This window comes from Mytilus californianus, unplaced genomic scaffold (genome assembly GCF_021869535.1).
Source record: "Mytilus californianus isolate M0D057914Y unplaced genomic scaffold, xbMytCali1.0.p SCAF_11, whole genome shotgun sequence".
Classification (NCBI taxonomy): Eukaryota; Metazoa; Mollusca; class Bivalvia; order Mytilida; family Mytilidae; genus Mytilus; species Mytilus californianus.
This window is the reverse complement of record NW_026262593.1, coordinates 16,492,069-16,506,881: the sequence shown is the minus strand read 5'-3', so window position 1 is coordinate 16,506,881 and position 14,813 is coordinate 16,492,069. Positions and strand designations below refer to the sequence as shown.

Below are 14,813 nucleotides of genomic sequence, written 5' to 3'. Positions count from 1 at the left end.
TTGTTTCGGTCTGGGCCATTAAGCTCATTCAAACTAGTTTTACAGTTTGTTATAATGTTATGCTGTTACAAAGCTGCATCAGAATAGGGAGATGGCTAAGCGCTCACATCTAAACCCGCTATACAATGTATTCTTCGTGTGCCAGCCCAAACTTGGGAGTCTGTAATTCTGTGGTTGTTGCTGTCTACTAAATTTGTTTATTGATTTTATCAATGTTGGTCTCCCCTTTCCTTTCTGAATCTTTTCAAATTTTGTCATGCCGGGGCCTTAAATAGCTCACAATACAGTATTGGCTTTTGCTCATTGTGGAAAGCCGTATGGCGACCTATTGTGGTTTAAATCTTCGTCCAATGATCTTCCTGGATAGTTGACCATTAACAATACATGTAATATCACATCCTCTTATTTTTATATTATAGTGGGATCATATTAATTTACGGAGTTAGTCTGATACATACACAAAATAGAAAATTCACAATTGGGAGGCTGAAACTCCCTTTTGTCGTAATGTTCTGTTCTCAATCAACCCTCATTGTGTACTTCTAGATTTTAGTCAAGATATTATGCACACTTAACTGTATCCTTTATTTAGGATGCGCTCAACATAGTCACTTAACTTTGAAAACACTGTGAAAGGACATCATTTATAAGGTGGAACGTTAAAGTTAAAGTTAAAGGATAATTCCAGCTTCTTTTGCATTCTTCGCGAAAAACCCCGTTTGAAATCTGCCTCATATGAATACAGAAAAAAAGTCGACAAGAAGAGGAGCAAATTAAACATTTTAATAAAACGATTCCTCTACAAAACGAATGGATTTGATTAAAATGAATGATCCATTCTTCATTTTTCTTTCATCGTTATCATTTCAATAAGATTACATATCAATTGAAAGTAAATCGAAAAAAAATATTTTGTGACATTGCCGAGATAATATAATGCTGTTCTTTGTTGACTATCTTTGATATTTATATCACATTCACTTTTTAATAATGCATAGATAATGTCATTATGACCATATTGTATGGCTGTCATTAATGGCGTCTGACCAGAATTTGATTGGGAATTTACGTCTGGTTTTTCCTCCAGGCTTAAGAGCATTCGAACTGTTTGTACGTGGTTATATTGACAGGCTACGTGAAAAGGGCTCCTTCCTTGTTTATCTTTTAAACTGGTGCTGCTTCCCTCTTGAACCAACATTTGCACTATTTCTGAATATCCTTTATAACACGAAATGAATAATGGCGTTTGTCCAGAAATGTTTGGAATGTCGGGAGTTTTTGTTTTCTTAAGTAACAGCTTTACCAAATTCATTTTTCCGTGTTCACATGCAATGAAGAGCGGAGTTTTTAGTTCTTCGTTTTGCAAGTTAATATCACATCTAGAGCATTGTAACAGTAAGTCAACTACATCCTCGTAATTTTCTAAGATAGCAATGTGTAAGGCAGATCCTCGGTAATAATCGCTTATATTGACATCGAAGTTTGACTGTAGAAATATTTGAACAACTTCTTTGTTTTCTTTTTCGACTGCTCGATGTAATGCCGTCCTTTTATACTCATCTCGGATATAAACCTTACAATTATACTCTAACAAAATCTTAACTAAGTTTGCATAACCAAAATATGAGGCAGTATGTAACGGAGACTGACATTCATCGTTACAAAGATTTGGGTTACAATTTCTTTCAAGGAGTTCTTTAACAGTGTCTTCATGACCTTTTTTCACTGCGAAGTGCAAAGCTGTTTGTTGATGTGAGTCATATGCGTCAATATCAGAAGCATATGTCAGCAGTAGTTTGAGTATGTCTGTGAAACCATACATGGAAGCAACATGCAAAACATTGCGTTGATTAACATCACAGAGAGTAAAGTCTGCATCATGATCCAACAAAAGCTCTACAATTTTTATCTGATTTCCTCTAACTGCACAAAATAATGCTGAACGATTTTCTTTATCACAAAGATTGACATCACATTTATTTTTTAACAGTAGTTCAACAACAGCAATGTTACCTTTGAAACTCGCAATTATAAGAGGTGTATAACCCAAGTCATTAAGGCTTATGTTTATATCAAGTTGAACGTGGTGTTCCATTAGTAAATTACAAATATCTATATGGTTGTTTTGACAAGCTATGTAAAAGGAACTACCTCCCTTTTCGTCCAATTTGTTTACTTCGCAGTTTTGCTGTAGTAACATTTTGACGATTTCGGTATAACCCTTAAAGCAAGCTACCCAAAGCGGTAGAGTACCTATCTTGTTTCCTTGGTTTATATCGCATTGAAATACTGTATTACTAACACATCTGATATCTAAAAGCAATTGCACAATGTCAGTATGCCCTTTCTCACAAGCATACAGTAAGGCAGACTTCTGTTGACTGTCTAGGAGATTTACATCAATACTATTTTCTAACAAAATTCTCACAATATTATTATGATTTTTAAAGACTGCATAGTGTAAAGCTGACCTCAATCCTTTATCCTGTAAATTGACATCACAATCATGTTGTAACAATACATTAACTAATTGTAAATCCCCTTTAAAACTGGATACAATTAATGGAGTATGTCCAAAATTATGTGGCCGGATGTTTATATCTGGTTTCGCAGTTTGTCTTAACAACAGTTTACAAATATCAATATGGCTGTTTTGGCATGAAAAGTAAAATGGACTTCCACCTATATCATCCAACTTGTTAATATTACAGTTATAATGAAGAAGCAGTTCTACAATTTCTAAATGACCTTTTAGACTTGAAATGAATAGTGGTGTTTGTCCTCGCGTATTAGCAAGATTAACGTCCGCGCCTGCCAGCAACAAGCATTTTACAATTGGTGTGTATCCATTCCTGCTTGCAACATAAAGTGCGGTATTTCCCTCCGACAAACCTTCTTTAATCTGATGGTTAACGTTAGTGCTATACTTTAAAAGTACATCAACAACTGTGCCATGACCCATTTCACAAGCAATTATTAACGGAAAAGCATCCCCTTTCAAACATGTATTCGATTCGGCTCCATTATCCAAAAGAAGTTCAACAATATGTAAATAGCCCAGTGCACATGCTTGAAATAATGGACAATTCTGCTGATCTTCAAACTCATTGATGACAGCTCCTTTACGTATTAAAAGTTTTGTAATATCGTATTGATTTTGGGAAACCGCTAGTACCAATGGCGAATTACCAAACATATCAGGAGTATTGATATCAAAGTACTTTATAAACAGTTCTGTTAGATAAAGGTGTCCGAGAGCACAGCAAACCATGAGAGGGGCATTGTTTACTTTCAAATATTCGAAAAATACATTTAAACCTTTCCTTTTATAATACTCTGTTAGGTCCTCATTATCAGTAGAATCAGCGTTTTCCTCATTCACTTTTTCACAAGAGATTTCATTATAATCTTCCATATTGTTATAAATATTATGATCGGATTGAATAGACTGTATCTTACGTTGACCCAATGTTATAAAACTCATCAAAGTTTCATCTAATGCGTCATCACAGGTCATAGCATATCTATCACTCGTTTCAACTGTCTCGGATACGATAATGTCACTCTTTGTATTGTTAGTTTGTTTGGCCATAAGAAAATTTGCAACTGTTCTGACATCAAACCAAGCACAGAGATAAAGAGGCCATCGATTTGATGTTAAAAGTTTAACTGTATTCGTGTGTTTAGAAATAAATGAGAGTAATTTCCTTTGAAACGATTCATATTTGATTTGATATATGCTGAATAAATTCAAAAACTTTCTTTGCAAAATATCTGAATGAAGGTTTTTGAAGTACAAGTCCTCCTTGTTTACTGGTAGTAGAATGGTAAATTTGTTATGTTCTTCTTTTATTGATTCAAATTGAATACGTTTGCGAACAAAGTTTCTATTTCCATAATGTAAAATACTAGAAATTATTTGTCTGCCGAAGTACAATGAAATAATATCGAATATTCTGTCATGACGAGTAGCAATTGTTTTCGCACTTTCTTTAATGAATGTACCTTCTAGGGAAAGCAGACAAGACAAGATATGACTCCTTGTAAACTTATGGGAAACGTTGCAATCTTCAAACAAACTGTCAAACATATTATTGGTTTCACTGGAAAGTGCATCGAAAAACAAATTTTTGTTAATGTTGTTGTTTAAAACAACCAACAAAGCCAGGCCAACAGTACATCCTCCATTGAAATGCTGCATTTCATTTAATTCTCTCTCAAACACTTCATACGGGCACAGGAAAAATTCGTACACATTTTTATGTTTGGAGTTAGAATAAATTGAACATAGAAGTGGAAACATTTCTGCTTTGTTCATAACTTCATCAGAAATTTCTCTTAAAACTGCTTTTCCAAGATATGATTCTGCAATTGAACGTTTTTCTTCCGTTGATATTGCAAAATGTTCACTGGATAAATTGCATTCTGTTGTAGCAAAATACTCTTTGAATCTTTCAAAAGGTTTACTATTCCATATTTGCAACCTGCATGTTGCAATAATTTTACAACTTTGCGATTTAAGAAACCCATTTATTTTCTTTTCAAGTCTAATCCAAATGTTTAGTTCATTCTGGTCCGGCAAAAAATTACCACACAGATCATCCACTAAGAATATTTGATTGTTGTCTTTCTTGACAGACTTGATAATGTCACTTGGTTGCAAACCTGTAATTACAATGAACTTTTCTGTATCTTTCAATAGTATACACAAATGTCGAGCTATTGCAGATTTTCCGATACCTTGACTTCCAGTTAAAACAGTAAAACTTTTTTTCTTAATGATATCAAGAATGGCTGTCACGGCTGTTGTGGTAACGAATTTTTCATTTTCTTTTCTCCACTCTTCGAATTCTTCTTCCTTATCGTCTGAATATATACAAGATCAACGCGTTATTATGCAATATGTACTTGCATTATTTTTATGTTCAAGTACTAGTAAGTGATTTTGTAAAATAGTTCGGCTTCGAGCATCACTGAAGACATTTTTGTCGAAATACGCATCTGGTGCATAGAAATGGGTACCGTTTATGTTATTAGCGGCAATCCTGTTGGTAACTAAAATGCATTGAAAAAACCCATAGTTATTTTTTAAATTTTGATAAATATTGTTTAGAAAGGTGTATGGGAGGTTTGTGTGCATGTTAAACTGGTCTGGATCACGTATTGTTCATGGTCGTTTATCTTTGTTTTTAGGGATAAACGGAGACGTATAATTAATGTCATGTTATGAAGAATTTACATCGTTCCAATAGGTAAGAAAAATCGTATGTAAGTATAGTAACTATATCTAGTGAGCGCACATTTGTGATAACTATTTATCAATCATCTATTCTACGCATCATTATACTACCTCTTGTATATTCCGAAATCTTTATTTCTAGTTTCTTTAGCTTTTCTTCGACTTCTTCTAGTCTATTTTCTTTACAAATTTGTTGTAAATATACATCTCTGTACGACCTATCCAGTTCTCCTACAAGAAGTGAGTCACACTCATCTTTTAAAGCTTTTCCACCCAGTCTTATAACAGCCTGTAAAAGATTAGATGTACAAAAATGAAACTCGTAATCGTTAACAGCATATGTGGGACATAAAAGATTATGAACATCTATTCCGGAAAGTATCCCACTCTTTTATTCGATTTAATGGATGACCGTTTCAATGTCTTAGTTTTCCGACTCAATAATGAGTATGATTTTAAGTCATAGGTCCCATTTATGCCATTCTAACACCATTAGCGTTATTATAATACTGTCTCTGATATTTACTCATGCATATAATGCACTTTTGAATCATATGACGGGTGATGTATGCCTAGCATAGCAGAAGATGGTTATGACATGCATATTCTTAATCTGTTTTTAGTTCATGCAATTCCGATTGTTTTCACTACAGGTTTATTATTTCTTGACTAATGAAAAGTAAAATAACAAAAATACCGAACTCCAAAGAAAATTCAAAACGGAAAGTCCTTTATCACATGACATAATCAAAAGCTCAAACAAATCAAACGAATGGAAAACAACTGTCATTTTCCTAACTTGGTACAGGCATTTCCTTATGTAGAAAATGGTGGATTAAACCTGGTTTTATAGCTATTTAAACCTCTCACTTGTATGACAGTCGCATAGAATTCCATAATGTTGACAGCAAAGTGTGAGCAAAACAAACAGACATAATAGGTTAAAATGTCAAAATCTGTGGAACAGCAGTCAAATACCGAACTCCAAGGAAAATTCAAAACGGAAAGTCCCTTAACAATTGGCAAAATCAAAAGCTCAAGCACATCAAACGAATGGAAAACAACTGTCATATTCCTAACTTGGTACAGGCATCTTCTTATGTAGACATCGGTGGATTAAACCTGGTTTTAAAACTAGCTAAACCTCTCACTTGTATGACAGTCGGAAAAAAGGCGGAAGTGTTCCGTTTACGTTCATTTTGATCATATTTTCTGTTTTCATGGTTTTCTGTTCAGAAAATGTCTTTGTCTGATGGTAAATCTGTGTGCAAATATATTTTGCAGTTATGTCGGCTAATACGATTTGACAGAGAGCATGTCCTGATTATGGCGAGGGGTCAAAACATATATTCAAGAAGATGGTCCAAATATGGCTATTCCAAAGACTAAGGTTCATTTCAATGTGTGTCCGTATGAAACGATATTTCAACTAACATCGGTATACACGGGCAGATAACCTTGATACTTTGTATCATACCGCATTCAATCTGTTTTGATTAGGTTTAAAAATGGGTAACATAGACTATTTGTGTTATCTGACAAATAACACAAAAGAAACATAACTTCTCAATAGAGAAAAAACTAAAGATTTCTGTCACAGTTGTAATAAGCAAATTTAAACATTAGAAGAATAAAACATATTATATAAAAAATACGCTTTATTCTGATAAAAACCCATGCTGATACAAAGGTATACAGAAAAATACAATAATAGAAAATAATACAATTGTACAGTGGTGAGGTAACAATATATGGTAAACAATAACAGAAAAATATGAACTATAGCGTAAAGATAGTGGAAAATGTAGTTGTTGTTTCGCTGACGAAATGATTTGAGAGAGAATCCATTTCTCTATTAATAATTGTGATGAATTTACACTTACCTCTGATACCTCGTTCCATACATTTGTAAAACTGTTATCGTCAATTATGCCTTCCGTAGCATGCACAAAATCATTTCTGTAATATTTAATTCTAGAAAGGTCAGCTTCTTCACTAATATCAAGACAGTTTGGAAGAACATCATGTATTTTAAGTTTGGCTATATTCCGCAGTAGGCATATCATCAATGTTATATCCATATGCTCTGATTTAACCAAGCCTAAAAATGTAAGTATGTATGTATATAATATGTATGTACGTGTATCATAGTGTGTCGATACAAAAGTAGTAAAAAAGAATACCTACTGATTAAAACATTATAAAATAAAAATTTCGGATAGGAAATATCCTATTGCATTATTAGTTCCCCGGTGTAAAATGGCAACAAAAACATGTGATTCAAAGTAATTTCAGATAGGAAATATCCTATTGCAGTATTAGTTCCCCGATGTAAAATGGCAACAAAAAACATGTGATTCAAAGTACAAAACCCACAACGTCATACAGATCGTTTGACAAAATATTCACGTGTTCCTGTCTGTTCCCACTCATCAAAGATACGAAGTTTGTAAAATGGTACGTCAGACGCGCGTTACAGATTATAAAATAAAATGGTAGGACAGACGCGCGATACAGTTAAAAGGTCAACTCAAATATGAAGTTGAAGTACATTAAACCGAAAATTATCGAAAAGTTGTACCAAATCCGGCTAAGGTATTTTAAGCCTAGGGTAGAAAAACATTAGTGTTTTGAATAACTTAACTACAAAAAGGTATATCTGAGCAATATAAGAGAAATATCAATATAAACAAGTCACTGCACTTCACGTACAAGAATAAGGTGACGCATAAAATATGTGTTTCTAATGCAGAACAAATATTTACAATCTTAATGTATATGTATATGTATGAAATTTTGTGATTAATAAAAGTGTTCCATATATGTAACCCCAAATGTTGTCATTATCTTTTAATGTCACAAACTTTGGTTAACGAGAGTACAAAAAAAAAATAGTCGTACAAGGGAGAGGGAGGTCGGTTAGCCTCGCAGAAATCTTTTGTTGTCAGTGTGTCAAAACGGTTGCTCCTAACATGATACATTTGTATTGTTCTTGTGCAGTTTACAAATAATTATGTAGTTGTATACAAAACTAAGGCAACCCGAAAGTATATAGAGGACACTTTAAAATGATATGTACGAGTAGGTAGAACTCTCATTATTTTTGGTTACAGGAAACCCCAAAATATGTTCTTCCATTAAAGTTGTAGTATAAAGTACGAAGTTGAAGAGCACTAGCGATCCAAAATACCGAAAGGTTTGGCCAACGACTGACTGAAATCTACAAAACAGTCTAACAATTGAAGCCATCATGTTAAAAGGTCGCCTGTGTTTAAAAACAAATATAAAGCACTGTACATCCGTCATTTGTTATATTATATTTTTACAAATCGATAGATATTTCGTATATTTCAATTTTCCCGCTAGAATGGGCAAAAGTAGACATAAAATTCGAAACCGATGATCATTTCGGCAAGGACGTCCGCAAATCATTTTGTTTTCCAAATTATTACACAACTAACCCAAAACGATATATCATTAGAAGGATAAGAATCTACAGTGTCCATACTTGCTTGGGGGTAATGACTCATATTGATTGATTTGATCTGGAAGACGGAAAAACGACCCCCCCCCCCCAAAAAAAAAAAAAATCATGTCTCCTCGATTAATGTTTTAGATACTTTTCAAAGGAATGATTTCGGTACTTCTGTTCGAAGGAAATGCATAAAGCTGCTTATTGTATCTTGTACATGTAATGTATGTTAAAATTATTATTATTTTTTATTTGAAGTATCTTGAAGGAATAATTATCGAATTTTGACACAATGTTAACGAGGACGTTTAATGAAAATGAATACCACCTTACCAGAACTTGAAAACAATATATTCATCTGTAACTGACTGAGGATTCTTTTGCAAAACAGTTTGTTTATTTTGCTCTTCTCTCGATTCAAAACAATGTGTAATCCACCAGGGTTGAAGTGATGATTGAATCGAGTTCTAACAGCTCTAGGAGAAATTCGAATAATGAGATGAGCTAATCGAAGAAAGTTTGTCTCGTCTTTTGAAAGCGATGTCATAGATGTATTTCCTAAATATGTCATTCTTATCTGCAATATAGAAAGGTAATGTATATTTCATACTATATCTTATTCAGAAATAATTACTGATTTTCTTATTAATTTATATAGAACAAAATAAATAGACATCATTATATAGCTAATGGATTTTTTGGTTCTAATTATGATAGAAATGTTTGTTCATCCAACGAAAGAGACGTATCAACGTTTTTGCATAATACATTTAGTCTTTTGTGTTTTAGAATTTCGGAAGACAAAGGGTCAAGTAAGATGCATACTAAAGACTTCCCTTCTGTATAAAAAGTTCAAAGTACTTAATCTTTTGATATAGAAAAAAATCCATAACTTCTTGTTATATCGACTACCGTTATTTCAAGATAATGTCATTAAAACATAAGACTAAGTCTGTACTACTATACATTTATGATCACGTATGGTTTAACACTTTGTTGTTATTATATCAATGCATTACACAATGTCATGTTTTTCGAAAGTTGTGTATGACGTCTTTACACTAAATTTATAAGATGGGTACTGATTGATATTTTATGTTTGAAAACATTACTTTTATTAGTTGTTATAAGCTTTAAACAAGCTTTCAGTAATTGAAGGTACTCTTAGATTGGTATTTTGTATTTTGTATCTTTTGTCATTTTATTACTTGTTTGTTCTTGTGCTTCGTGCCGATCTGACAAGTTGAACTTTATCAAACTAATAATGTACAGTTTTTCCTTCTGTATTATTTGGTTTTGAAAGAGTTGAGACTTAATAAGCATTTGTGACGCTGCAATATTATTGTGTTTGTCACAAGTCAGGAGCACGTAATTCTTTGGTTGTTGTTGGTTGCTGTCTTGCTATATTATATTTCGGTTATCGGTTTTGTCTAATCCAGAGCATTTTGTTTTTCTCGTTTGTATTATTTCAGTTTTTTGCAAGCGGGACTATAGATATGGTATGGATATTACACTTTGTTAAAACTGAATGATAACATGTAACTGTTAACTTCAAGTTTTTTTTTATTTACTAGTGGATAGTTGTCTCAACAAAAATCATGCCACAAATCCATATGTTTTCTAAAACCATTTGTAAAATGACCACTTAGGTCAGACATGTATTTTTTCAATATGTTGATGATGTCTTTATGTTTTTTATCTTTAATGTTCAGATTATTAAAATCCATTTATTTATCAACAGGACTGGCGTGATGATGAAAGGATTTCGCAGTTTTGTTTTTATTTTAGTGCCAGATAATTGCTCTAGTCATACCTCTTCCTTTGAACAGTGTCTGTTGTATGCTTTTAATGAATAATTTGCTGCATTTAATTAATTGTCATGCTGGGAATAATGAATTATGGACAATTTCTTACCCGGCATAGTTTTACCAAAAGTATTTCCCTTTGAGCTAGCAAAAGAACAACAACCACGAAAAGCAAACGTTTAAACAAAGTCTAGTCCTATATTCTCGACGTGAAGGTAAGAGTAGCTAGTTGGTGCTCATTGTTGAATGCCTTGCGGTGACCTTTAGTTGACATCCACGTCATTTAGCCTCTAGTAGATAGTTGTCACATTGTCAATGGTACCACACCTGCTTATTTTCATATTCGCAAATTATACAATGTTTAAATCTCTCCGACATTTTGATATATGCAGAATACCTCAAAATGACTTAGTGGATATCAAGATATGCACATCTACGGTAGAATTCAAAAAGCAAACTATGCAGTATTTCTATATAAAAGGTCCAGTAGAAACAATTGGAATTTGGATCCAGTCGACCTAAAAGCATTATGTTGGTATCACAAATAAAATATCAATTAAAAAAGGACCTTTAAATGGATTTTAAACAACGACTTAACCTTAGATATTGTAAAACATTTGTCACATCATTGATTCATTATATCATTACACGACAACTAATTATTAACTTGTGACTATAATTTGCCACATATAATCAATCTATCATTACTTGATTCGTAATGACATTTCATGAATTATGAATATATAAAAATAAGGAGATGTGGTGGTATATTGCCACTGAAATAACTATCCACAAGAGACCAAATGACCTAGAAGCATTAAATATAAGTCACGGTATGGCTTTCAAAAATGAAAGAAACTCATACTGTAAAGAAAGCTATAAAAGACCCCGGAATGTTGTGAAAGAATTCGAAAGACAAAAAATCAATGGCATGATTTGTTTTAAAACAATAAACGAAAGACAAAAATGACAGGCAGCAACCAAAAACAACTATACAATATCTGGACCCTGACATGGGACAGGCCCTTACACAATTTACCATGCTTAAATAATTGCTTTACCTTTGATGCCATATCAAAAATATAGAAGGTTCAAAGCAAGCAATGATTACATATCTGTTATCAAGTAACAATTGAGCTTCTCCCTATTTCACTTACATTTTTCTTTTACGTTTTTAAATTACTCAACCAGAGTTACATTGCATAATTCGTCAAGCTTTTATGCATTTAAAGCTTATTATTTGTACCCTTTGTAAACATAATATTTATACGAATAAAAGATACTATTATCATTGTTGATAGAGGCCTCCTTATAGATGTGAAAAACATTAATTTATTCATGGGCAAATAAAGAATTATTTAATTAAAATTGAGAATGGAAATGGGGAATGTGTCTAAGACACAACCACCCAACCAAAGAGCAGAAAACAGCCCAAGGCCACCAATGGGTCTTCAACACTGCGAGAAAATCCGCACAGGGAGGCGGGCTTCAGCTGGCCCCTGAAACAAAAAAGTGTACTAATTCAGTGAAAATGGACGTCACACTAAACTCCGAAACATATAAATGAACTAAAATAAAAAAAACATACAAGACTAACAAAGGCCAGAGGCTCCTGACCTTGGACAGGCGCAAACATGCGGCGGGATTAAACATGTTTTGTGAGACCTCAACCCTTCTCCTATACCTCTAGCCAATGTAGAATAAACAAACACACAGCAATACGCACAGTAAAACTCAGTTGAAAAGAAGTCCGAGTCCGATGTCAGAATAGGTAACAGAAGAAACTAAGCAAAATGACAATGTGACATGGCAGCTGTAGACCTCAATTAAACTGATTGAAAGATTATGTCTTCATCATATGAAAATTAAGTACAATCCCTTCCGTTAGGGGTTTAGTATCATATCATCATAAAATATATGAGAAGAACATAATCCGTATCATGCCAACAACTGGCTTTACGTGTTTATTTCCGATGCAAAGACCCTACGAGTAAATCAATATTAATTCCAAAATATGCCATCTTTAATGACCTGACAACAGTATCGTAACCATATCCCTTCTGAATACGTCTGTTTAAAGGTTTGGTTAGCTTTTGAGGTAAATGACGACATTTTTGTGCTTTGTATAGAATATTACCATTGGATGTGAAATACCTGAACGTATAAGATGTCTGCATGTTGATTTATATTTACGAATGATGTCCTTGTACCGATGATAAAATTTTGTAAATGTTTTGACTAGTTTGTGATATCGAAAACCCTGGTGTAATAATTTTTCAGTTATACAGAGATTTATTTCGTTTTAATCAAATACGTTGTTACATACACGACCGAATCTGAATGTAGACCTGCTTTAATATTCAAACACATGTTGATAACGGTTTGTTATATCTGTTTAAACATGAATTATGTAGTATTTGTATGAAAATAAATATCTCACTCTTTATGGAGAAAATAAATATACACTGAGGACAAAAGATAGTTCTCTCACGTTTTTTTTTTCGAATTACTCTTTCTCTTATCGAATATATTTGAGTGAACATGCAGTGAATAAATTGTGTCAGGTTGTCACTGAACAGGTTGTTTGTCTGGTTACGCGCTGATTATTTGATGTTTGAATATATATATAATATTTGTATTCTATATCGTTAAAAACGAACCACACAAAAAATAATATTACAAAACAAGTAGATCATCTAATCAATGGGAACTTTAAATTGTATACCCTCATATTAAACTTATAAATGTAATCATTTGTGGACAGAAATAACATAAATCGTTAGTTATAAACTTTCTTAAATGTAAAGAATTTTAATGATGATGAACCAAAACTTTATCCCAAAGAAAAAAGCTGTTCTGTCATGCATTCAGAGGCACATTACAAAATTACAAAGTACCATGATCACACGGGTTTCTAACTCATTTAAGAAGTCTGAGGTTGGGGATGCTTTATTCTCTCTTCCCGTCAAATATGTTGATGTTCCAGCAGACAAACAAACAATATTGTTTTTGTAAGCAAAAATCAACCTTTTGTATGTTTGTATGTTTAACAAAAGAGCTTTGCATTCATAGCAAGGCACATATATCCCTACGTCATTCATTAAAATATAAGAATTAAATGAAAAACAAATCCGTACTTTCTCTTTTAGTATAACATTACCAAAGGACGATAGAAACCCCAAATCCTTATACTGCATACCTTAATTTCACAAAAATCCTTTAAAAATATATATATATGCCGGAATGTCTAGCTATTCCGATTAAACATCTTTCCAATGTACTGCCTACAATTTGTTCTACAATAAATGATTTTCGTCATAACAAATTGAAAATAACTCGTTATGAATTTCATGCGTCCGAAGCACCTTTCGAATATTTGTAAGCCAAGGATGTATGTGAACCGAACCAGTTGAAGAGCTATATGACCAAAATGGACAAAAACAATAGCCAAATCCATCTAAGGTCAGCTTTGCCTAAGATATCGTGATGAGATATATTAAACAAGTAATTTCAATCAGATATGGATTCTTAAAACTCTACATGCCTTCTTCAAAATCTTCAATCACACACTACTATTCACTACTATTCCCCATGTTGATATGGATTCTTAAAACTCTACATGCCTTCTTCAAAATCTTCAATCACACACTACTATTCCCCATGTTGAATTGAAAAACTTCACATTCTCATTGAACAATTCTTTTTCTACACAAATGGGAATCGTACAAGAAGTCCTTATTTAAGATCATAGAAAGATCTTACTTTGTAACAAAAGTCATTGATTCGATTAAATATTGAGACTGTTCTGTACTCTACTCTACAATTCCGCACAACCTTATCAAACAGAATTTTCAGGATTTTACCATGATCTTCTGAAAAATCTAATTGCAAATGTACACGGTGGGTAAGGTTGTCCTGCGAGAGAACGTTCTGTTCTGGTGATTTGGTCCTGACTGGTGCTGGTGATCATTGGAAATATGTAAACAAAGACAAAAATAATGATTTTTGTCGTTTTCTCGAATAAAAAATGGAAGGAAACAGTTGAGACGTTTTATTTTTGTTTCTTATGGGTTCATATGCAAACAATTAAAAATGTGACCCTCCAAACTGTTTCAGTAAGCGTAACACAAAAGTGCTAATTTTTAGAAAATCTAGAACTGAAATAATAAAACAGAAAAGCTCCTGGAGACCGCTTTCTATACCCAAATCCACACGACAAAATTATTTTGTGAAAAACCTGTGCAATTTATTAAAATTGTACATTTTCTCAGTTTAGACATGTCCTGATTCTGTGCTG

General features: G+C 33.0%; 1 protein-coding gene across 1 annotated transcript; it reads right to left on the bottom strand.

Annotated features, from left to right (window-relative positions):
• Positions 1 to 761: 761 nt before the first annotated feature.
• Positions 762 to 9,311, bottom strand: LOC127719668 (ankyrin-2-like). Its single transcript, XM_052225900.1, has 4 exons — positions 9,045 to 9,311; positions 7,123 to 7,340; positions 5,351 to 5,528; positions 762 to 4,866 (listed from the first exon to the last, which is right to left on the bottom strand). Exons 1-4 carry the CDS (start codon positions 9,280 to 9,282, stop codon positions 842 to 844), a joined length of 4,659 nt encoding a protein of 1,552 aa, XP_052081860.1. The 5' UTR covers positions 9,283 to 9,311; the 3' UTR covers positions 762 to 841.
• Positions 9,312 to 14,813: the final 5,502 nt, after the last annotated feature.